This window comes from Ammospiza caudacuta, chromosome 2 (genome assembly GCF_027887145.1).
Source record: "Ammospiza caudacuta isolate bAmmCau1 chromosome 2, bAmmCau1.pri, whole genome shotgun sequence".
Taxonomy (NCBI): domain Eukaryota; kingdom Metazoa; phylum Chordata; class Aves; order Passeriformes; family Passerellidae; genus Ammospiza; species Ammospiza caudacuta.
The window spans coordinates 95253919-95280616 of NC_080594.1; the positions used below are offsets into that span (position 1 = coordinate 95253919).

Sequence of the window (26698 nt, forward strand, 5' to 3'; positions counted from 1 at the left end):
CTGCTGCTCACAGCTGTGGCCCGTTGGGGATGAGGCTCAGCCACAGCCCCACTCCCAATTACCACAAACTGTGTGCCTACAGCTCTGGGCAAAGGTAAGAGAAGTCGTGATGAGGCAGCTCAGTCCTCATCAGAAAAACTGCTGAAGGAATTACCCCCTCTCAGATTTTGAACACCTGAATGCTACCAAAGTGCCCCAAACATTGGCACTGTTCTCCCACATGCTGCTGGGGAGCTTCTTCCTTTCCAGTGCAGAGAACAAAAGTCCAGCAGTGCTGCTGGAACCCCACCAGTTGGTAAAACAGGAAAACCCAATTGCTCCATTTGGAGCTGGCTGCACGCACAGATGTCATTTTGGTACCTCCTGTAATCTCACTGATAGCCTCCCTATGTAAACATGTTTTGCAACAGTAAAAAGGGCAGGCACAGGCCCTTTTCTGTGCAATGAGGGATGCCCAGGTATACAATACACCACATGAGACCATTGGTCTGCACTGAAACCACACAGAGGCACAGTACAGCACACCAACAGCAAATCTCAATACACAGTATGGTTAGAGAACATACAGTCTGAGTCCTACAAGGAGGTGTTTCTCAAAAGAAGCAATAATAGGGAAGGGGGAAAAGAAGAAAAGCAAACATGTGTAATGTGGCATTTTTTTCCATATTTTTCCCCCTACTCCTCTGAGTGCAAGCCCTGTCTGTGGAAAAAAGCAACTGCTAGTAATTCACCTAGAAAAAAATCTGTCCACAACACAAAGAATGCTAGTGAAGAGGATTTCAGGCAGCATTAAGAGAGCTGCTTCTAGACCCACCAGCCTTGTTTCAATTGGGTTTTTTGGCAATTCCTAACAGCATTACAAAAGTCCCCAGTACCTTCTTTGCGTGTATCTGGCCTCATCTGTGTATCCACACACCCTCCTGGAAACAGAAGCTGCTGGCAAGACTGCCTGGCTTTCAAGGACTTGCTCCCTTCTTCAAAGAAACCTCAGCAGAAGCACCACTAATGTGTTCTCCCCAAAACCTTCACCTTTGGACAGATTTCCTGGGCAGCAGTTAATCCCAGATGCCTTATTTTTCACTGAATCTGTCATTTTCAGTGTAGCTCCAAGACGATTTTCAGATGGAAGTTACACATGTTGCAGGGATACCACAAAGCCTTCCCCTCCTTTCTCCACACACTCAGTAAATAAGTACATTTCCCCAGGTAAGTCCTGGCAAAACAGACTTGCACAAATTCGACAGCAGGAAATTTTCACTGACAGACTCCAGATACACATCAAATTTACTTTCCTCTTCTCTGTATAGTTGTTTAGCAATGCCAGTGGAAAACATATTAGTGTGATCAATAATTAGATAAGATGACATTTGAAGACTACAATAATCTAATTATGTACAACAAATAATTTTAAAGAATCACAATTTTTCTAATGCCCCCTATGATCAAGAAATAGGCTTAAACAGATATAAGCTGAGCTGAGAAAATATAACTTCTCACTGAACAACTTTAATTGCTTCCAGCTATAGCAAAAAGCAAAAGTAGTGTTGAAAAGAAACTTGAATATTGGATTTCATTATTCTCAGCTCTCTCTTACCAAAGTTCCCTTCTCCTATGCAATGAGGGCTTGACTTCCTAAATGCTGAGAGTGCACTGATTAGCCCCAGAAAATCTGTGCATTTGCATAAAACAGCCCTGAGTAATTCCTCAGTGCCGGAGGCAACAACTGAACCAACATTTAATCTGGGTATTGGCTAGAACTGAGGCAAAGCAATTTATTTCCATGACAAATGGTCCAGCACAAACAGTCCAGCTGGAAGCCAGTGAGGCTCTGTAACCCCACATTTTCCCTATGGATACGTAGATGACACTGATATGATATTAAGGCAGCATGTGAGACCTTGTCAGATGGTTCCTACTGCACCTATCCAAGACCTAACATCTACATTCACAATTTCTCCATCTTCTCAAGGAGAAAGTGCCAAAACCAGCAAGCAGCCTGCCCTTACAGAATAAGTCAGTTTCTAATATAGAGTTTGGGGTTTTTTTCTGTTTATTTATTATAATCAAGCAGATTTACAAAGATATCAGCTGCCTACAGATGCAGGAAAGTGGAATTTACAGAATGCCTAACTAAGCAGGTCAGACATGTAACCCCTCTTGAATTTCAATTATGCTGCTGCTTAGACTTTTCTAATTTCTTTGGAGCCACCTGAGGCACCAAAAGCACAAAGGTACTCACTCATGTCAGGGACTAAACAGAATTGACAAAGCTTTCCTGCTTTAGCTTCAGCAAGCACCTATTGCTTCATCCTGCACTAAGAATATCTGAAAAGCAAAGCATAATTTAAATAAAAAGAGAAAGATTCACTACATTCAGATGCATCACAAAAGCTAGGAATTTTCTCAATAAACTAAATGTTACTGCTTTCCCTTCTGATTAAATGGCTATAGATTTTAAATAGATTATAAACCAAAGAACACCTATAACTTTGTTGAGAAATATTTCAGAGATGTCACAAACACAAGTTCAAAGAACCTTGAAGAAAGAATTAAATATGCCTTTGATAAAAGCTAAGAGCAATTTCAGGCAGGACCATTTCCCGAAAATGTTTTTTTTTTCAGCAAGCAGCAGCTGAACTGAAAATCCATCAAGTGTAGCACTTAATTACAAAGACAGAGACAGACAGACAGATAGATGCCACAAATACACACACACAGAATTTTACTCCTGACATTGCCAAACTACCTCTGCATAGCTCATTTTTAACTGGCAATGCCAGTTTTTACACTATTGAAGCTTTTCTGCTCTAACTTTCTGTACTGAACAAGAAGTTATTTTTATATATTCCATACCTGCTGTAATTCCCAGGAAATAGGGAATTAGAGTGAGATGTTTAATATTAATTTCATTTAAGAGTGTCGTTAACTTGTACAGCTTAGAAGTCTTAAGACGAAAATCCTGACAAGACTCCTACTGATTTTAATCAGATTGGATTTCACTGCTCTATTCCTCAGAGCAGCAACACGACACAGAAGAGGTTTACCACGCAAAGGCTTTCTTTTCCATGTTGTTACACAGATTATTCCAATTAGTTTTAAACGTGTCTCATTTTGAGGAGTAAAGCTCATAAGAATTTGCCAAATTCCCTCAGTTGAAACTCAGTTTTAATAAAAAGCAGCTCTTTGAGCTAACACATAAAAACACTGGCTCACAAACACATGCTGAGACTGGTACCAGTCCTACAGCAGCCAGCCAGGGAACAGGCTTGTAAAGACATTTATAGGCAAATAGTCTGCACCAATGGGAAATGCTAACCCTGCACACATAATATTTTCTGTATCTTACTTGGGTATGTACTTCACACCGATCAAAACACTAGTACCAAACAGAAAGCTCTACATGATTTTCTTATAAGCTCCACAGCAAAACACAACCAGTCTTTAAAGGGCAACCCACTGATACCAAGGAGTTGAAGAAAAGTGCACTGCAAAACAAATAGCTTTTTCTGCCAAAAAACTGTGTTGAGCCCAGATATGTGTTCTTAAAAAAAGAAAAAAAATCCCAGGTTCCCCCTCCTTGAGCATTGTGACAGATGCCACCAGGGACAACAATAGCTCCCAGCTACGTGCTGGACCTGTATCGCTAAGTGGCTTGCGTATTATGGCTTAGAGACTCCTGCCCTAGTTGGCTTGTATTTAAAGGTAAAAAAGGTCATGGGCTATTTAGCACCTGCACAACAGAGAAGCAGACTGAGGCTGAGGAGTCTGTAATGGCATCTGCATTTCACAGAAGATGTACCAATGTTAATGAAAGTACATTGGTGTCACACTCATGAAACAAAGTGATCTTCTTGTAGATGCCTCTGGAATTCTAACAAAGAGGAAATCTTCAATTGCCTCACATATCTTGGTGTTGACACTATTTTTTTGTGTATGCAAACAACCTCATAGAAAATACTCAGTATGATATTCATAGCCTCATTTTTCACATGTATCTTCTAGCTGTACCAATCTAGTTTATAAGTTATTCCCTGCAAAGAAAATTTTTTCATAAAGTTGTTAGTGGAAGAATACTGCAATGTACACAACTCTGCCACTTAAATTAAACTTCTGGTAAGGCATCAAATCTGATAAAGCTTCATGGAGAATATAAAACAACTCCAAGAATCAAGGAACTTTCTACATATATTGCATAAATTAAAGACTTCTCCCCAAAAATGCAATGACACTCTTCTAGCTACCAATAAAAGCAGCTTCTAAGAGATAGATTTCAGTTTCTTCATTGTAAATTAAGATTTTTAAAGGTTGCCTTTGTACACTATCAAGGAATAGAAAGGACTCAATCCAAACAGCATTAACCACTGTTTTTCTGAAGTCACTTAATTTGAAACAGTATAGTTATTTGGAAACAGTATAGTTATTGTAACAATGAATACCCACAATGTTTCCCTTGCACATTATTTTTGAAATCTTGTATTTACACAGTTCTGACTAGTGGAAGCAAAGGGCTAATACACGTAGCTGAAGTTATACTAGGGGTTCTGAGTATAACTGAAGTTACCAGACATACAAGTGTTTAAGAGAAATGCTGTTTTTTCTCCTCTTCTGATGCAGGTGATGAGTCATCAGCGATCTTGATAATGTAACCTGCACATCCTGTGCCTGTCATGTCGCAGATGTATATAATTCAGTTAAAGCTGTTACCTTCAGGAATGCCACTGAGAAGTACCTAAAAGGGTGTTTATGTATGGAAAACAATGCAATTTAACATTTTGAGATGATCCCACGCATATTTCTTTCAAAGAGCATGAGTGTAACAGACGAGCATTTCAAGTGCCTGTGAGTGCAACAGCTGATTTTGTGCTTTGCAGCACTGCTACAAGGGTTGGAATTGGCACATCACAATCATTTTGCTGTCTTTTCAGCTGCCTTGTGATTTCAGGTGCAAAAATGTCAACAATCAGGTAAATTGATAAAATGACACACATTTTATAATTTTAAATAATTTAAAAATATTTTCCTACACCTTAAGTATGTCATCTTAGGTAGGCTTGGATTAAGGAGACTTCAGACTGCAGTCAGTTATTACCTGCATTCTTGGATTCTTCAAAACCTGGGCAGAGTCATGATAGTCCTTTTACTTTTGTAAAAGCTTTGACTGTAGCACCCTCATGGCTATTTGCTACTACTTCAGCAATTACAGCTCCTAAGATGTAACACTACCAGCTCTTGAGACCACCAGAAGTTTCCTCTGCTGCATCATGGCAGGAGGCTAAAAACCCCTGCAGGAAAAGATTATATTCCAAACAGACCTGAACAGGGAAAAAAAATCCAAACAAATAAAAGGTGTCAACCATTTGAAGGGAGAGAGAAAATAAATAACAATTGCTGTACGCAAATAGGCCTCCATGCACATCACTCCTCAAGTCCAATGCCACACAGGTAGAACAACATAACAGGCACTGAGAAAATACAGAAATACTAAATTCTAATTTTTTTATGATTATTAGTAAAGACTCATTATTGCCTTCCATGCCTCCATTCATTTCCAGTATCTTTCCATTTTTCAGGCTGTGCTGAAGACAGGAGAAGGAAGGCTGAATTACACACACCACTTGAATTGAAGCAAGAGTGCACACAAGTTGGTCTGATGCTATGATGTTCCCATCTCAACTTGTGCTCTGCCCCAGGCTGAATTTTGCATGCTGGTTCATATATCACTTTCAAGCTTAACTCTTAAAGCTTTCAAGATGCAGTATCTTCTCTCTGTGTGTGTACTCACAGACACAATGAAGACCTGATATTAATTATAACTTCTAGGAAGACACTGCAGTAAAAATATTGCTGTTAATAAAGTATCAACAGCACAGCAGATGAGTTCCTGGGGAGGGAGAGGGAATTGAAACTTCAGCAACAGCAACATATGGTTTAAATAAAAGCACAAAGATACTCTCCATCATACAGTATTATTAGTCTGCATGGGAGACTAACACCCCTCACATTTGCTTTCAGAAGTCAAAAATAACAAGAGAGAAGACTCCAACATTATCTTCCATGGCAGCATCTCTCTTTCCCATGAGAAGACTCTAAGGATTAGTTTCACAGAACAAAGCACTATGGCTCCCTTCACCAATAGAAAAACTACCTCCTTGCTTTCTTGAAATACATATTTGAGTAAGTATTAAAATAGAGTAAAACATCTTCTCATTTTAAATGTTTACCACATTACCTCTTTTCAGACCAGACTCTTTTTAGCAGTCCCTTGATAAAGTTAGAAAATCTCAAGATGAAAATTGCATGAATTAAGAGCAATGATTTGTTAAAAATCAAACCCCATTAAAATATCCACAAACAATGATTCAGTCAATCCTCAATACTAGCAACAACAGTATTAAACATGGCACAGAAAACCTAGAAAACCTTTCATACTTCATTTACTACAGTTTATGAACTTTAGCAGAAAATTATCTACCACTAAGTTTCTCTTGTAGAGTCTGCCTGTTTCTGGGAAAGCTCCTTTCCCAATCTACACATTGCTGTCTTCAAGTCAAAAGACAACAAACATACCTTTTTTTGAACTACATCCCATTTTTTCCAGGGATAAAGAGTATCATCATGTGCTTTGCAGTTTCAATTATTGGCTTGCAATTCAGCTGTCAGGCCAGACATGGATGAATCCTCAGTGAAAGATCTGCTACTTCTCAGGCCAGGAAACTTAGTTCAGAACTTTTTCCACTAAACCTCATGTCCCTTTTACATACACTGCAGTGATAGAAGGGCAGCAGCCACAGCTAAAAGATGAAATTAGCATAGTCAAGTATGTGCGGGCTAATATAGACAACCTCGTGCCTATCAAGTACAGCTCTAAATTCAGCTCCTGGTCTGCCTTCACTGCTTTCATTTTAACCCCTGCAGTTTACTAAGCTTCCCTTGTTGATAAAGCAGTCAAGAACTGATTCACTGACACTTCAGCAGAGACTAAACATGCAACTTTGAACCCAACAAAACTCTCCCCTGAATTTCTGGGGAGGGGAAGAAGCAATTTCCCATTTGTTGAAACCCTGCAGATGACACAATAGAGAACCATCTTTCCTACCTGTCTTCCTACTCCAGGGCTGCCTTCCCGGGACTTCTTTCTTTCTTCTTCTACCACAGAAGCACAGTGCTGTAAGCCTGGCTTAAATCACTGAGACGGAATCAAGTACACCCAGCTCACCTCCAGCACTGGCTTGTTTCACTAGAGGCTTCATTAAGAACAAGCTAGAGACTGCACAAACTCTTTAACTAGTCTGTTTAACAACTGCCCCAATTAGGTCTCAATCTTCTCTGCAGGAATCAAGTTCACTTTTTCTTGCTCCTATTCTAATGGTTAGGGACAACAAGAAAATTGAAACAAGTAAATATTCACCTTCCATAAGCAGCATGGATCTCTGCTAGAAAGTCAGAATATGTGTGATTTCCCTTCAGTTTTCTCTTGTACACCTTATTTCAACAGAAATCATATCTGATCAACCCTGACATCATCCTCTGAATTACTGCAGGGTTTTTTGCATCTTTCCTTGTTGCCTTCAAAAGAAACCTCTTTCTAGCTGAGACATCACTGGTACAAAAGCAGAATGATTACTCTAATCACTGCTTCCTGTTAAGTCAGAGCAGACTATGAATCATTCTGCAGTAACAACATCATTAGTTCATTCCAGCTAGGACAAAGGAGTCATATCCTGTTTTATAATTGTGCATTTAATGCAAAACTGTATTTTAGTGAATTACACCTTTCCAGTTTTGGAACATCTTTCCAGCTTAAAGAGGTTTGCATAAATATATTTAGGTATTTAATTACCTAATTAATTTAATTACATAGGAGGCTTTATAAAAACATTTTTCAAAATGAAATGAAGATGTGTTAATAAAGACCAAATGCCATCAGATGCAATTGCTAATCAAATTATAACATTTCTGTCCATCTGCACTAGTACCATGGAAAAGCTTCTATTCATATATGAACTATGTGACAATGTCCTGCATGGATAGATATAAGATCAGATGGTACAGTAAAAAAAAAGGTATGCTCAATCCCAGTAACCATAAACTAGCACTCAATACAGTTTTCTGCTTACGGCCCACAGCAACAAAAGTACTGTGATATGGTGCAGAGGTATTTTTTACTTGCTTCTCAGCAGTTTCTCAAAACCATGATTTTAAAACTATAGGATGGTGCACAAATACCAAGTCCTTCCTACAGAAGGTAGGTCAGGTTTCCCTGGGATGGCTATTTTTTGCTAAACAATTAATTCACAGAATGATTTTAATTCCTTATAAGAAGCATCAGTCCTCCCAACTGCTGGTTTTCACTGGCTGCTATTAAACATTTGTTTTCGTGGTGACATCAGCCCCCTCCAGTGAATACTCAGCTATTCCTTTTCCTGGGCTTCCTGTCCTACTCTCATTGCTAGAGATGAGACACAAATGCTAAAATTCTTGAAGACATCTGTCCTCTTCTTAACAGTCTGGCAGCCAGCCCGCCAGTTTCAAAATATGCCGTATTTTTCTCACCTGCCATGATTTCTGTCACCTCCTGCTTATCTTGCACAAGCTGCATGGTATCTGACACCACAACCTGATGGCTGCTATCTTCTTCTTTCTCTTCATTAGGCTGGTTGGCTGTTGCAAAACAGTTGCAGCTTCCAGTTTCTTTGCACAGGAGCAGGGTCCGATACCAGTAGTCAGACATGAAAACTCTATGAGCTGATTTCTGAAATACAACAAGAAACTGAAAATTGTTTTCTGCAAAACATAAGGAAAAATCTAGCTACTTGAAAGAAGGGGCTCAAATGCTAAGGATAACAATTGCATACAAATTATCATATCTTTGATTTGAAGAAAAAATACACTGTTTACAATAGTCTTCCATGGTATAGTACCCAACGTAAAAAGTTTGAGTTCCCTGTAATCTCTCAAAATGCTTATATCAAAGGTCAGGAAGCTAACATAAAAAACCCCACAAAAACCCTGCATAGAAGTGTCAAATCACATGTCATCTGCATAAAAGAAAAAAAAATCATTATTTCTCTGTATTTTTCACAGAACAAGTCAATATTTATCTTAAAAGCCAAGTTTATCTAAAGCCAAGTTTAACTAGGTGAAAGAACACACCAGAACATGGGTTGCCAAAAAAGTGAAAGAAAAAAAAATTACAAAAAAGGACAAGATAATACAATTGCCATTATATGGGAGGCCAAAATTACAGTTTGAAGTTTTCATAAACAAATTAACTGAAAGAAACCTTGCCACTTGAAATCTGGCAGGAACAGGAGATGCTTTGGTTTCTGACACAGCACCCAGGTCCTTCACTGCTGCCCTCTTCCTGAGCAGAAGGAAGCAGCAAGAGTTCCCTTCGCCTAGAAGGAGCTAGAAATTACTACACTTATTATATGTGTTTGCAGGTATGACAGCAAGCACATCCTTAAACACCTGCAAGCTTCCCAGTTTATGCCAGAGAACTACAGGGAAGTTTGCTTTTTAACTAAACAAAAATCACCCCTTTCCTGAAATAACTAAAACAGCATTAACTTGAAAGATTTTGTCCACGTGTGGAAACATCTTGATCTTTCCTACTGTTAAAGGTAGCTGGGAACTCTGCAAAGTGGAATCATTGAACAGTTTGACTAACAAAACCACAAAGCCCAATCCTCCTACAACTCAATGAGGTTGCTCAGAACCCTGTCCAACCTGACCTTGAATGCTTCCAGAGATGGGACATCTACCACTTCTCTGGGCAACCTGTTCCAATGTCTCACTGCCCCATTGTAAAACAAACAAACAAGCAAACAAAACCCCAAACAACCAAACAAAAACCCCCTCCTTTCCAACATCTAATATAAAATCAATCCTTCTTGAGTTCAAAAATATTACCCCTTTTTCTATGTCCAAATGCCCTTGTAGAAAGTCCCTCTCTAGATTTCCCACAGGCTCTCTTAGGTACTGGAAGGTGCTGTGAGGTCTCGCTGGAGCCTTCACTACTCCAGACTGAACAACTCCAACCATCTCAGCCTGTCCTCACAGGAGATGTGCTCCAGCCCTGTGACCATCTTCATGGCTCTCCTTTGGACTCACTTCAACATGTCCACATCTTCCTGATGTTGGAGACCCCAGAGCTGGATACAGCTCTCCAGGTGGGCTCTCACCAGAGAGTAGGGCAGAATCCCCTCCCTCAGCTTGCTGCCCACACTGCTTTCGATGTTGCCCAGGACTCAATGGCTTTCTGGGCTGCAGAAATGGCTGGATTGTGTCCAGCAGCACCTGGACACTGCCTCATCCATGAGCACCCCCAAGTCCTTCTCAACAGGGCTGCTCTTGAGCAGTTCATGCCTCAGCCCAGATCAATACCAGTGGTTGCCCTCACCCACGTGCAGCACTTTGCTTCTGGCCTTGTTAAACCACATGAGATTCCCAGGGGCCCATTTCTTGAACTTGTCCAGGTCCCTCTGGATGGCATCCTGTCCTTCAGATTGTCAACAGCAACACTTAGCTTGGTGTCATCTGCAGACCTGCAGGGGGTGGCACTCAACCCTTTTGTCACTAGTGAAGATATTCAGTAACACTGATCCCAATGCAGACCCCTGAGGGACATGACTTGTCACTGATGTCCATCAGGACTCTGAGCCATTGACACCACCCTCTCTATATGACCATGCAACAAATTCCTCACCCACCCAGAACAGTCCACCATCAAATCCAAGTCTCTCCAGTTATGAGAGAAGAATGTTGTGGGGCACCAAGTCAGAGGCTTTACAGGAGTCCAGATAAATGACATCTGTAACTCTTCCCTCATCACTTGATGTGGCCACTCCATCACAGATGACCACTAGGTTGATCAGACAGGACATGCCTTTGGTGGTCATACTGGCTGTCCCTGATCATCTCCCTGTCCCCCATGTGCCTGAGCACAGCTTCCAGGAGGATCTGTCCCATGATCTTCCAGGCACAGAGGTGAGGTTGACAGCTCCCAGGCAGTTCCCAGGGTCCTCTTTTCTACCCTTTGTTAAAGATGGGTACAATGTTTTCCTTTTTCCAGTCACCCGGGACTTCACCTGCCATGACTTTTCAAATCCTGCAGAATGGTTTGACAACATCAGCCAGTTCCCTCAGGACTCTGGGATGCATCTCATCAGGTCCCATATTTCTGAGTTCCCTGGGTGGTTGCAAACCTTATCTTATCCTACAGTGGGAGGAACTTTGATGCCCTGGTTCCCATCTTGCAGTTCATCTACTTGAGAAGCATGGGAAGGGAGGCTGCCAGTGAAGCCTGAGCACCTCAGCCTTCTCCTCATCCACTGTTACCCGTATGCCAGCCTTGCTTACCAGTGGCTTACCTCTAGCCACTTTCTTTTACTTTCCTTTTTTTGGCTAACATACCCCTAGAATCCCTTCTTACTCTTTGCATCCCTTGCCAAGTTCAGTTCCAGTTTCACCTTGGCCTTCCTCACCAGAGCCCTACAACTGGACTGCATCCCTGTCATCTTCCCAGGATACCTGTCCTTGCTTCCCCTGTACTCTAAGGAAATTACACCACATCCAGGATGGGTTTGCTCCCACTCTCCACCAGAAGGCATACAGGCCAGAAAAATAATGGTCCAAATCTCCGAGCACAAGGGACCTGACAGGCTTTTCCAAGTCCATCTGGAAAGCACCAGGCCCAAGTAGGGGAAATATGCATCTCCCTGGGCAAATTTAATGCTTTTTAGAAAAGAAACAGATGCATAATCTTCGTTTGTTCTGCAAGCATCAAAATCCAAGGGTTTCTAGTGTATCTGTTTCTAGCTGCTGATTAAATTAAGTAAAAGAATCACTGCAGACCATGGATATTAACAACAGGTCTGCATTCTCTGTATTACATTTCAAAGTGTCAGTTATAGACTTGAACAAAGTAAAATCCACTTTAAAAGCCTTCTAAATATAAAAGTTCTATCTGTTACAAAAAAGACACATTATTTAGCACCAGATCCCTCAGGAATCACCCATGAAGAATAAAGTACTCTCTCTGGCACTTACTGCAATGCTTCAGCAGAAGAGAGGATTTCCAGATAAAACATCCTTCAAGTATTACAGCAAGGTGCATCTTCTCCCCAGTTTAAAGAGAACAATTTTATTTTAGACAACATACTGCCATTTCCTCAGTTCTCTTTGCTTATTTCCAGACTTTAGCTTTGCAGTGTTTGTCAGAGGGTGGGTAATGGAGTTAAAAGCAAATTGCTCAACTTTCTATAGCTGCTGAACTGGACAGGTTCATTGCACACATCCTCCTTGTCATACAGAAAGTGGCAAGCACTTCCAGCTGTACTAATGCACATTCTGGCAGTAAATAATGTATGTAGCAAATAGGACACAGCTTTAAGCTGCTTCTGCCTCTACAACTGTCTGGCATGCCAGGTGCTGTGACAGGCACAAGTGTGCACAGGGGGTTTCATTAAAAAAGCACTTCATAGCAATTCAATTTTTTTTTTTTAATTCTGTGGGAGCAGGGGGAATTCTTTCAATTACCCTTACATCTGAGACACTAAATAGATTTTACTTCTTAAAGCCACTTAGCAAAGTTTAAATCTCTCCACTTTTTACCCCAAGAACTGGGGCAAAGATGGGAAAGGCTTCTCTGCAGGAGACATGAATCCCAGAAATTTACTGCAGTTTTTCTCCCCACTCCTGTGCAAAGTGAACTGAAAAGCAGCTGGATCAATGCTTCAGAAGTCAGCAAATTACTCTAGGAATAAGTTTTTAATTTATTGCCTCTCTTTAAGCAATGGAAATGCCTGAAGATTGCCAGAAATAATTATGCACAAACAGTGTATAAAGGTGTCTCTATGCAGTTAAAGACACACATTTATGACCTTAATCCTTAATTATTTTCTGATCCACTGATCATCTTGATTTTAAGAATGATAACATGAACTTACATCTTAAGAAAACAGTAGGAACTCTAGGGGCAAAAATGTTGGGGGAAAAAAAATACATGAGGGCTGAGAGATAGTCACTGTATATGTTCACACTTCCATGAAGAGAGGCAGCTCGCATATTCATAAAACTTCTTGACCAAGATTGCCTGGAAAAAGGGAAGCATAAAGAGAGGAAAAAAGAAACCCCAAAAAATCTTAACTTTTTCTTTTGTTTTATGAGCTAACACAAGATGTTCCAAACAGTCAAAGCTCCTCAAGGTACCTCCTCTTGGACCATTGCAGTTACACTGAAGACACAAGTAGCTTTTCTTATTATTTCAAAGCATCCAAAGATAAAGCCATACCCTCAGCCAGCAGAAAACTAGGCCGATACACCATGGAAAAAGCCCAAGACTGAAATCTCCTTTTGACATTTGTAGATCTGAACAACTGCTCCCAAACCTCAGCTTCATGTGCTAGAACCAATACTGCTTGAGAGTTTGAGTTTTTCTGTTTGCTTTAAATTAGACTGCAGACAAGAAGTTGGTGAAATACCCAAGGAAAAGCAGGGGCAGAATCTAGGTTCATTTGTCAGGACACAAGGGCACTGGTAGACTTCACTACAGCCAGGACCTCTCTACCTGTAGGCCCATGAGCTATACATAAGTAAGATATTCTTAATATCCTTAATTCTTAACTCCACATTACTCCTTGATTAAGGTGCAAATGCTTCCTGAAACAATGTTTATGAAACTCAGACAAAAGAACAATTTTTGAAAGCAAGAATCCTATTTCAATCACATTGCACACACACTTCATTGAACTTACCTCAGTTTTCCATCCAAAAATCCCCCTTTAATTCAAGAATAACATTGCAAAGGCAGTAGTTAATAATTATCTTCAAATGTAACCAGATGACGTAAGGCACACAGTTACCTCAGAAACTTAAATCCACGTTCTGCAACCACTTCACCAGAGCAGTTAAACCCAGCTCCCAGGGTCCCCATCACCCTCAATCCATGCACTGTTACTAGATCACTGTTGCTGACACATGATGTAATTTCTTCAGCCATTTCCCTGGTGAAGGGCATTATTTCTAGTCAGGTGTAACACAAACATTTAAATATATCTCACTTCTAAGACCACTTGTGTGATATTTTCAGATTGTCCTGTGAATTACCTCCCTCAGCATTTAATCAGTGCAGCATTTTACTGTGCTTTTATAATTGTTCCATTTAAATCACTGAGAAATAAAATGTATTTGTGTGGGGAAAACCACTCAGCACCTACTAAGATTTCACACACTTATTTTCCATAGACACCATGACACTTAATGCCAATGCCCTTAAAGAAAAACTGTTTAATACCCAGCCTGGATATCAGCTTTAAACTTAGTAATTCACCAAGCTCAGTAGGCCCACATCAATAGAGAGCAGGGTCCAGATGATGGTGTAAGAGCTCAGCCATGTACCCTGCAGGTCTCTGCAGGACAATTGGACTGAACTGGACACCAGTATCTGTATAATAATATCTCTTTATTTTAGGATGGATTAAAACACACTGAATGATATTTTAACCTGTTTTCTGGTGAGAATCTGATTTCAGGTGTATGTATCTGTCTGCAGCATTCTTCCCAATTTTTATGCTTTGAAATACAGGCCAGCCATTCTTTCCATCTGCTAATGCAAGGGGAAAGTGCAAAATACATCAGACACACATTATAGCCCAGGCTCCTCCCATCTGAGATCAGATATGAAACAGAGATGTTTAAGTTAAGAACCTACTTAACTCACATGACTTCAGCATTCCCTGGAGTAAGAGAGAAGGGCATCCTCTGAGGCTCATCAGCCCCTTCAACTCCAGAGAGTCCAAGGCAACTGCAGATCAGCCTGAGTGTGGATAATGAAAAGTCCCACTTTTGTATACATTATCAACAGAGTGCCTCAAAGAACGAGTCACATAATAAATACAATAAAACACTAGGATTTCAGTAAAGTCCATGAAATGACTCAAGTCCTTCCTACAGAGATATTGTATTTCTACTCTTGCCCTTCTCCCAGTCCTTTTACATTTTGTTTGGAAAGATGAAGAGGAAAAATCAGCAAAAAGTTCCACTCTAATCTCTCTCTAGGGCATGCAGAATACCCTCACATGTTTTAAGTCAAAACCAATTTAAAGACTAAATTTTTTCTCATTTGGAATTGGACTATGATCAACATTTAACTTGAATACTAAGCAGTCCTTCAAGATAAAGGGTCTCATTTTGTATTTAAAAGCCTTTCACAAAGCATTAAAAGTCATCAACAGGCTGATGTAGAAAACACAAATTTCAAAGAAAATGCTAGACTATTAAGCAAGAGCTAACCTGAGGCCTCTACAAAGGAAAAAAAAAATCAAATGTGTTTTGTAAGAGAAATGCTTTCTTATTTATTCAACTTTTCATCCTATAGGTAGCCCCTTCTTTGAGAAATGCTTACAAATTTAAATGAAGTCACTCAGCTGTCTTCCTTCCTCCTTTTGGGGCAGAACGCCATAAGAAGTTGATCTTTTGTTAGTCAACTCAGAATTGTGCATTATATTTTAAGCCCTCTAACAAAAACAATAAAAAGATAAACCTAGGATGACAGAGGGTAGCTGAGTTCCCAAGCCTTGAGCAACCTTCCCTACTGCCTGACTCTACCCACTGCACACAGGTACAGGAAGAGCTTCAAGCACTCAGCCAAATTCTCTTCCTTTTCAGAGATACGGGCCCAGAGCTCACCAAACCATCCATGGACCATCTGAGCAGAGCACGAGGACAAGGAAACACCAGCTCCATGCAGGAATGAAATGGGCTATGGACAAAGCAAGTGGCTGTAAGCAACCTCACCTGAGCTGCATGTCATGTCCTACAGAAACCTGGACCTTATACATGCCACACTTCCCCTTTGCAAACAGGAAAAAACAGCACTTTCAACTTTTACACAGCATGGAATTTGAAAAGTGGCTTGTTGTTCCTTCTGTACAAATGTGATGTCTAATGCTGAATGCAAGACTTCCATATTTTCAGTGAGTATAACCAAAGAAAGTCAGTCTGAAAGTGTTAATGTAAGTGTGAGAAAACCTCCATATTATAGAATTCCAGTTGCCTAGGGATCATTATTAGTAAAAGCATAATTTTCTTAGCTCTAAAACTCCCACCAAACCACCTACATTCCTGAAAACGGAGCTTTTGGAATTAGATATCTAAACCTTTCCTCCTGCCCCCTCACACAGCCCCCACAACCCCAACTTTCTTTCCCACTTATTTCTCTTTCCATCCATGAGACGTCAAATAAAATACTAGCCTGAACATGGTGTCTCTAATGCAGCATGAAGAGCAGCTTATACTTCTCTAGAACAGTTCACTGTGTCTGTTTTCACTCAGATCACATTTCACAGATTTTTTCCAAGACCCCAGAGAATGACAAGCCAGGTTTCATTTTTAGATCAAGCCTGAAACACAATAGAAGCTGATAGTGCTATACAGTACTCTGTGGAGAATGAGGTGGTTTTGTACTTGACCCCTTATTTCAAGGGGCTGACAAATCTCCCCTTGTTCAAGTTGTTGTCATGATAAACCCAAACTCCCATCACATCCATGCATTATTCCATGCACAAAGCAGTGACAAACACAAGATGCTGCCCACCAGGATGAGGACACTACACAAATCCCATTTGTTTAACTCAGAGGTACTTGTGACCAAGCACACAAATCCCAACTCCCAGACTAATTCAGCTGAAAGAAGAAAAATACATGCTGCTTTCTGAAGGTCAGGGAGTACATGGCATGTTCTGGTTTTTAATTTATTTATCATGGGAACAAGCACCACAGTATTAGCAGTTTTCTCTTGAAATCGGACCTTGGAACATCTAAGATCTTTCCCTGCAGAAAGCTCCAAGGAGAGTGCCTTTGTTCAGTGACCGTAAAACAGGAGTACGTGCTCTGCTCAGCTTAGAGGACACGGGTCCCTGAGAGATCACTTGGGTCATTTCATACCACCAACTTGCTGACAAACATAATAGGTGTCCAGTTTCAAAGGGCTCACAGAACATCTACTCCACATGTCCCCTCTCTTCCTCCTCCCACTCCCACCCCTCCCAAACCCAGCTTGTGGCAGATCAAAAGCAGTTTGCAATAACCCACCAAGAAAACCCGCAAGACTCGTGGCTTCAGCATTCAGTCTTTTACCATCACACACACAGAAGGAAAAAAAAGGCATGGCTGAGGTTTCCTAAGGCTCAAGAAATCTTCCCCAGCTGCCTGCCTACAGAGATGGAGAGCACTGCCCGTGTCCTGTGCCTGCAGAATTTGCTGAGCCTAAGTGCAAGGTAAAGGTAATGCTTTAGGAAAGAGGAGGCAAGTTCTCTTCCAATCTACTCAGATTTAATTTCCTGTTAAGTAACCACGATAAATACTTCCTAATGAAGTTGTTATAGATTTACCCAACAGTGTAATTTTGTTAGAAACAGCAACTGACAGCTTTAATTGAGAAAGGAGCACTGCATTTGAAGTTCCAAGCAGATGCATGTTTTAAGACGATTAAACCTGGTAGCTATTTTGAAGCTCCTGCAAAGCCTCAACACTGCACACAGGTGGCTGCCTTCAAGACTGATTTTACAGACCTCCATCATTAAAAAAAAGAAAAAAGGCCTTTCCACACAACTTCTGTAATTACTTTTGTACAGTCCAGTGCCAAATCAGTGAAGCATATAACTTCTGGAAGCCATCTGAAACCCAAGAATTGCAAAGTTCAACACAAAAAAAAACCCCATGTGCATGACCCAGACCTCCCTACAGAAGGGATAAGAATGGACAAGAGGGTTGTGTGGTAGCAGCCAGGCCCAAAACACAAGAAAAGGACATGCAACATCAAGTACAAAAACAATGTCCAATTCCCTACCCTACCACTGTGCCTTTATTGGACATGTGCTTTAGCACCCTCTTGAATTAGGGTCCACAACAAATGTTTTTCCTCTCCCCTCCTACTAAAATGATGCTGACTTCTGTTCAGAATAGCATTTTTTCTCTTTCAACATGCTAACTAAACTTGCACAGGGTAAGTACCTTTAATAAACCCAGAGCCTGCTGCTGAACATTAAACTGACTGTTCCACTCCCCAAGCCAGAAAAGCTCTGTTTGACTAATAAACTCCAAAAAGGGCTTATGATTATCATTAAAAGGTAACCTACAAAAGATCTTAAAGAAAAAAAAAATTACTTCTATTTATTTGCTTTCTGAGTTTTTCTATTTCTCTGCTAGTCACAGTCTCAGTCATTCTGAAATCACTAAATCAAACTGGCTCTATAAAGGAAGTAAAGGGCTTGCAAGAGCAAACAGGCTCTTGCCATTGCCAAGTGTATCGAGATAAAGTTTTAAATTATTTTTCAAGGTTTTTGGCTAAAAATATCTTTAAATAAACCTTTGTTTCTTGTTTTTAGATTACAAACATTTAAATCTCCTTCCTCTTGTAGATACAAAAGAAATAGAAATAAAAACAAAAACAAAACCCACAAACAAAAATAAACAAACCCAAAACAACAAAACCATCAACAAATCTACAAACATAACCAGCAAATTTATTTTAATAGTGCAGCCCCAGTGAAATACAAAGGGAAATAAACACCGCAAGCGGCAGAAACATCCTCTTTTATAGTCCCTGTGATTAACCATTGCAGGTAACACCAGCCAACAGCACCCCGCATCTTAAAACACCTTCATACCAGCGGACCGCTTTGTTCCTCCAGCTCGGGGCTACAACTCGGGGATGTAACTCGGGGAAGCAGCCCCAAGGGCACAAGCGCTGCTGGAACCAGGGCAGGGCAGGGGCAGCCGCGGCTTCCCCCACGCCCCTCAAAGGAGAGAGCATCCCGTGCCGAGAGCCACGTTTTTATTTGCCCGCTCGTTTGCAGGCAGGTTACCGTGCCTGCCTTTGTTCGGCTTCCTCCCCCAGCCCGGACCCAGCGCCGCCGACACTGAGGAGGGCAAACCGGAGAGGCAGAGCCCACACTGAGGGGGGCAAAGCGAGAGGCGGGGAGCGGCACGGCGCCCGGCAGGGCAGAGCCCACACTGAGGGGGGCAAAGCGGAGAGGCGGGGAGCGGCACGGCGCCCGGCAGGGCAGAGCCCACACTGAGGGGGGCAAAGCGGAGAGGCGGGGAGCGGCACGGCGCCCGGCAGGGCAGAGCCCACACTGAGGGGGGCAAAGCGGAGAGGCGGGGAGCGGCACGGCGCCCGGCAGGGCAGAGCCGAGCAGAGCCGGTGAGTGCCGGTGAGCGCGGAGCGGCCGCGCCGCCCCTCACGCGCGGCTGCCCCGGGGTGCGGCCCAGCCCGGCCCCGCCGCCCCGCCCGGCTCCCGCGGCCATGAGGCGCCCGCCTCACTCACCTCGCCGCCCTGCCCGCAGGACCAGGTGGCCGCTGCCGCCGGCGCTCAGCAGCTCAGCCGGGCGAGTGGGGCAGCGCCTCCCGCCGGGGCCCGCGGCACCGCAGGGAGAGAAGGAGCGGGATGGGATGCGATGGGATGGAGTGCGGGGGAGGCGCCGCCGGGCCCCGCCCGCAGGCGGGAGGCGGTGGAGAGGGGCTGCCTTTTGTCCGGGCTCCGGTCCTGGGCCCGGCACCGGCATCCCCCGCCCCGTGCGGGCTCTGCGGGCGGCGGCGGGGCCCTTTGTGTGGCGGGGCGAGGGAGGGAGGGGAGCGCAGGGCTCGTCCCCGCCCCAGCCCCGCTCACCTCGAGCACCTGTCGGGGCCGGGAGGCACCGCCGCTCCTCGCCGCGGGCCACAAAGGACAGGTGCTCCCTGAAGGGCAGCGAGGGCTCTCTGCACTGAGCGCTTTGTGTGCCTTCCTCAGTGAAAAGTGGGTATTTCCAGGAAAGCTACTGCTACCTGTAGAGTATCGCCTCATCTTTTGGGGAACTGTGCCACTTCAGGACATGGTTTAGTAGCAGTGCTAGGTCTAAGGTTGGACTTGATGATCTCGGAGGTCTTTTCCAACCTGAACAATTCCCTGGTTCTGCAATAGCGGAGAGGAACACCGTGTGCCATGTGAAGTTTTGCAGCCTCAGTTGTGATGTTTCCTGGTGTTTCAGTGTTTGGCTCCTCGCGTTTTGTTTTGCTTTTACAGGAATGTGTATACGAAGGTAACAGCACTTCTTGTGTTTCCATCTTGATCAGACAATTGAACAGCTGGAAGTGGATTTGTTTTCCCATTACAAAAAGAGAGGAAAAAAAAAAGGCAACAAGCCAGTCAACAACAGGTATTTTCTTTTTTATTCAGGTACCCCCGAGCATTAAAATCTTTGCTTTTAAGCAAAACAATGCAGAGCATGTGCTTTTGTGTGCTGCATGTACAAACACGTGAGAAATGGGAGCTGCAGAGGTGTGTGCTTAATAGGAAGCACCGAGGTGTGTCCTTAACTGGCCACAGGCTTTGCCAATCTTCACTCACACAGTCAGCAGTCTTGAATGCTGCTCTCTCCATCCCTGATGCAACAGGGATATGCAGTTCATGGTACTGCAACTTTCAGACACTAAATTTTTCAGGAAAAATATTCCAGAGCTGAGGACAAAAGTAGGGCTAGCACATATTTCATACATTTCCTTCTGATTTTGAGAAATATGCCAGATGACAGAGATATGTTGTGTACACTTGTCTCCCTAATAACCTGAAATGCTCTTTCTTGAAGCCAAATGACCCAGAGTAGTGTCAGGAAATGGCTTACAGAAACAAGATTTTGGTATCTAGCAGCTTCTAAGGGCAGCTTAGCCCAAAATGTGGATCAAACATAACCTGAGATGCAAGTAGGTAACCAAGTCAGCTTGGCAGCAGCCATGGTCTGTTCTCCATGAGATTTGCTCCAGTGTGTCATGGGGAAGAGTGACCCTGTGACACTTCACTGTGAAGCAGGGGACCACGGACAGAAAGTGCAGATTCAGATAGATCACTGTGTTTTCATATTTTTTTTCAGAGCCTCACAAGAACATTTTCAATGTTGGTTGAAAAGATCTGTTTGGTTGTCCAGGGAAAAGGGCCAATTAATGATGACATGAAAGAGCAAGAGGATGCCTTAATTTGGAGATACTGTCAAAAATAGCTTTGAAAGAAGTCTCTGAAGCACAAGGGAGGCAGCAATCAAACATACAATTTAGATTTCAGTTCCATTTGGTGTTGCAGGCATTTTTTGCTCTCTATCCCTATAGCTACCCCTACAGCAGTAAACTAAATAGGTCTGGGGTTCAGGATTGAAGCACTGCACTGGTCATCCTCTGCAGTGTCCCCTGGGTGGTGGTGTCCTAGCAAACAGCAGTCCCTGTGGCACAGCTCAAGGGTCTGTGTGTGCCAGGGCCGTTCCCAGCAGGCTGTCTGTGTGGAACTGACCTACTTCAGGAGATAAGAGTTTAGTTGTGTGTATGAAAGCCATGTTGTGCCAGCTGGTCCCTGTGCCAAAGGACGGTTCCTGACCTGCTTTTTTTGCTAGTAGTAACATGAGGCTTTTGACTTTTGTGATTCCTGCTGTGTTCTGTGTCAAAGCAGAACCTTAGGCACTGGCTGGAGTCAAGCAGTGAGAAGTCAGACTGAAGATCTGAGCATTTTATTCATTGAGCAGGATTTCTGCAGAAATCTTTGCTCAAACATACAGTTGCATTGGCTAGCAGTTATCAGAGTTTATGGAAGAAATGTATCATGTTATGAACAGACTTTTATTATTAATAGAGTCAGAAATGTTATTTCTTCTACATTAAGTAAAATATATTCATTAATACAACATTGGCTTTTATAAGAATGCTTACTCCATGGAAAATACTTTTGTTTTGACTAATGCTAAGAAGCTGGGGCAAATTTCAGCAGGACCAGTTAAGTTTCAAGCAAATGTCAAGAACAGATGGCATTTAGGTCTGAAGAAATTAATAAAGAAGGAAAGTAAGTCACTAGAGTAAATGTGTGCTTTCACATTACAACAGCTGAAGGTAAAAGCAGGTTGGAAAGAGGTTGAATTTTCTTAAAATATCTGTCCTAAATATGAGGAGTAGGGTGGGATTCCTAGGAATTGTAAACCAGTGAAGTATTATGGGTTTAGCAAAAATTGTACCACAGAGCACCTCCTTCACACACATATACATGTTATTTCTGATGCTGTCAGTGTGAAAGTTTATAAATTAGTAGTTTATAATTAGATTAAATTATAAATTAAAGTTTATAAATTAATATGGGGCTAGTGTTGATAATTCCTTTTTTCAGCTTACACAAAAGCTTGGACAAGACCAGAAGGATCTAATGAGAACAGAGGACCAAACTCGCTCATCTCTCGCACAAATGTTGAGGACTGTGGATAAACTCTGCAAGGTGTTTGAGACTCACTGACATAGCTGTGTTTTGGGAGTCTGGCTGGGAAGGCAGAAGACACTATTTTTAGTGAAGGAAGGCCCTTTACTCCAGGAATTAACTTCTCCTGACCTAGTACCCTCTGTCTGTTGCCAAAATTGTCCAGAACAACACTCTAGAGTACACGTTTAGGACACAGTTTTAAGTTGCACCAGAGGAGGTTTAGGTTGGGCATTAGGAAAAAAGTTTTCACAGAAAGGGTGAAAAGGTATTGGAATGGGCTGCCCAGGGTGGTGTTGGAGTCACTGTGCTGGAGATGTTTAAGGAAAGACTGGATGTGGCACCTGGTGCCATGGTCCACTTGACAAGGTGGTGTTCGGTCACATGGTGGACTCGATGATCTCAGAGGCTTTTTCCAAATTAATTCATTCTGTCATTCTGTTACTTTAAATCTCAAGGAGTAAGAAGAGATGTACAAAGGAATCTAAATAGGGAATCATTATGTGCACATAATTCAAGTGAGAGTAGAACTAACTATGGCACTGTGGCATGAAATTTTCTTAGTATCAGCTGTACCTGTTTCTGCCAGTTATGAAGTCTGGAGGGGCTACAAAATGACAACCAGTTTGCTTTCAGGAACAGATTACATGAATTGAGTCTGTCAAAAAATCTGAGACGTTTATTGAGCAACTGGTCTGAACCACAACTTGTACAGAATCAGAAACTCTGTAAAATCATAGAAATGTACTGAGAAAAAATAATAAAACTAAGATGCAAAGCTGTTATTTGCAGAAGTTCTCCAGGGTAAGTTAAGGAGATTTTTGAAACATACCAATAATAAAATAGTAATGACTGGATACAGGCAAGAGCAAATTTTTTTTTTTTTACATAAATTGACAATGAGTCTTTTCTTTATAATTATATCAATTATTAGTGAATTATTTAAACCAATTCTGATTAAAATTAAGGCAGTCTAAAAAACCTCCAAACTGAGCAACAGAGGTAAAACACAGGGCTGAAAATTTTATTAATGGCAAATATAGTGAAAATGTGAATAAACTGGGAAAAGGAAGTCAAGACTTTAGAGAATCCCATTGGTAAGCTGCACAATATCATGTTTTTACAAGATGTGAGCAAAATATGTTAGTAGAAAATCTAGCCTGTCTTCTTTTTACACCATGAACATTAACATGACTCATAGGTTCAGAGAACAGTATTGCAATCATACTCTGCTTTCTGATGGCTTAAAGTATCTCCAGAAATTCTTCTTTCTCTGGTATGAAATATTTACTTTAATGCAAATCCTAGGAACTCAGTAAAAATAACACCAGTCTCTCCATAAATATTAGAAGACTCTTGATTTCAGGGTTACTGTAAGGCTGAAAATTCAAGCTGAATGTGCTACAAATACCAGCAGAGGCCATGGTCATCCTTTTAGCCTATAGTAAGTTAGATTTTATCCAAAGGGTGCAGTGGAACGTTCAGGCTTGTTATGGCTGGATACTCCTTTTGTGTCCACCAGAGTTCTTGATGAAACACAGACCAATTGCCATAACAAATGGGAAAGGAACTGTCTTGGGCAGGAATCAAATGGACAAGACACTCAAATATGTGCAGTGAATAGTAAGAAAGCTAATTAGCTACAAGGAAAAAGAGGAAAAAGCTTTGCACACCAACTGCACTTTGATGCCATCCCTGAACTCTGCTTATTGAAAAAACAGTGTACAAGCTTGGGATTTAAAAACCAGATGGTCCAATAAGAGACTTCTTGTCACTACTTGTGAGATGACACACAGAATTCTGGAGATTAACTCATCCTTTGCAAATCTCCTGCCATTTATTGCCATAATTCTCTGAACCAGTCACTGGAAAAAAAGTGGAGCTGCACTCCAGTCTTGTAAGATGTATGAGGAATGAATAAACCAGGACAAACATTATCTCCAGGGAATCAGGTAATAAAAGGAGAATCCTTTGGTGGTACTAGGAAACCCATATCATCAAGAGTGGGGACCAAGGGAAACTACAGCAAATGTGGAGAGAGCCTCCCATTTGCATGGCTTTAAAAGGACAGATTAAAAAACTCTTCTGATCTTTTGAAATCTTAAAGGTTATTTGTTGGGGTTTTTTTGTGCTTTTCCATTCTAATGGAACCAAGACTGTGGACAGCAGTAGTAGCAAAGAGCAAGCAGAGTTTGTGCAGCTGATGTGCCATAGCTACCCTGCACAGCAGAGCTTCCAGAAAGGCCTGAAAGAGCAATGCAATCTTAAATGCCTGTCACAAGACAGGAGGTGGTTTCCTGCATGTACAGGGAAATCTTCAGGGCAAGCATTCCCCATATTTTGATTTAGCAAATATTCATTTTGGAAGTGGCTGTGGAAAATCTGTCCTGTTGTTTACCTGGGTGGTTGGCACAGAGTCAGACTCTTCCACCACTCCTGGAACATATCTGACTTGTGGAGCACATGATCCTCTTTCCTCTCCTCCCTTCCTTCCTTTCAGGGTAACAAGTCAGATGAGGTCTCCTGTTAGAGTCCCACAGCTGTTAAAGGTATTGGGAGGACTGGGAGATCTGCCTGTAGCCCCAAGTGTCTGAATGGAAGGAGGAAGATTCCCTGGCTAGAGATTTGGGATTCTGAAGATGCTTTGGTCCTACAAACTCTACAGCTTCAGGCTGCAAGGTCCAGACCTTGTCAGCTGAATAAATGAACCCTAGAATGTGTACTGGGGACATGGCCACAAGCAGCAAAATTCATATGGGAGAGTGAAGCTGCATGTTCATCCCACTAATGGCTTGTGCAAGAGCCCCAAAATCTACCTTTGCTGTTCACATTGCAAATTTTCTGTCTCTGTGTCTTTGTTGTCATAGTGACAGAAAGCACCAAGAATATTCTATGGGTTTGTTCTTTGTCATGGATGCAGAACATCCTTTGGCATGTATGTTTTCTCTCCCTCCTGGTTACTTTTTTCCTGAGCTTTCCCCAACAGCTTAAAAAAAATTAAAATTGAAATAATTAATAGAGTTCACTATGCTTATTCCCAGTAAATGAGACAGTAAATGCAAACACGTGCAAACAAATACAATAAATACAATACATACTAAAGTACTTGGGCTGAATGTCATGATTAAAAACATGTTGCAGGTACTATTTGTTTTTATTTCACCCAACTGGCTGTAATGGGAGCTTAGACACTTGCATTTAACACAAACAGCTGTAAGTGTCTGAACCTCAATTTGGCTTCTTGGATCATATTTTGAGGTTGAGTTTCCAAATACACAACTCCCACTTAATTCTGCTTGTGCAGAGAAAAGGCAGAGAGGGAGAGGGGACTGGAAAAGTTCCTGGGACTAGAAACATGGTGTGCTTTGGTTTGCAGTATGTGAAGCAGGAATTTCAAAGTCATAGGTGCTCCTGTCTTGTTCTGTGGGAAACACGATCTAGGTCAGAATTTTGGGCTGGGCACCAAGAAACAACTGAAATGAAACAATGAAGACTCACAGTAAAGGAAAGAGATTGTTTGGGATTGAAGAAAAACCATGGACTTTAAAAATATTATTACAGCATGTTAGTTTTGAGTACATCTGATGTGGTGGTAGAGAGAATAAATGGATTTGCAACCCATGAACTCTGTAAGAAGAGTGGTGTGGCATGGCAGAAAGATGAAATGTCTGTGAACAGTAATGTAAAAGGTGAGGTGCAGGCAAATGTTCAAATGAACATTCATCAGATTTATAGGTCAATCCACATGAGAGGATGTCTGAACTCTATTGTGGATCAGTGAAATTTATTTTTATGCCACTCTAATTAACTTTCCTAACTCCCAAGCTGATATACTTTCGTGTAACACCTGTAGTGTTCACACAGAGATGAGAAAACACATCAGTGACGAGTATTGTGGGATTTATAGTGCCTGGCAGCAGTAGCTTGGGCTTTTTGCACAACATCCACTTTTCTCTCTAAATCAGAATTCCAAACTTAGTGTCTTGGCTCAATACCTGGATATAAAATTAATTACATCAGGATTAGTAAGTGTGCATCTCTGTGAAATGTAAGGGGAATGTAAATCTTCATAGCCTGAAACAGTTAAAAGGTTAATAGTGTGGTTGGCAATTAACCTCATGGAAAACACAAGTAGCTTCTAGCAACAACTCTTAAACTATGAGTCAGGGTGGAGCCTCCTTGAAGGAGAGGATTAGTTGCCAGTGAAATTAAGATATATCTCAACTTTCTGCATTTCAGTGTTCATACACATTTGGAAATAAAGTGTTGACAGATGGTTCTCATGAACTACCTCTGGATATAGAAGATGCCAAAGTTAAGTGCATTATTCGGATAGGATAAGGAATAGTAATAACAATAATAACAGATATGGGATTCAGATAGGATATAGACTATCCAGATACTCATAAACTCAGGATAATGGCATATTTCCC

At 41.7% G+C, this 26698-nt stretch overlaps 1 protein-coding gene across 3 annotated transcripts in view; it reads right to left on the reverse strand.

Moving 5' to 3' along the window:
* MCF2L (MCF.2 cell line derived transforming sequence like) overlaps positions 1–8693 on the reverse strand; it is a 145301-nt gene extending 136608 nt beyond the window's left edge. For 2 of the 3 annotated variants that reach the window (XM_058800625.1, XM_058800624.1), the window contains exon 1: positions 8554–8693. In XM_058800625.1, the coding sequence (XP_058656608.1) occupies positions 8554–8599 (46 nt within the window). In that variant the 5' untranslated portion in view covers positions 8600–8693. The remainder of the gene's footprint in view (positions 1–8553) is intronic. The other variant, XM_058800628.1, reaches the window with a different exon arrangement.
* Positions 8694–26698: the final 18005 nt, after the last annotated feature.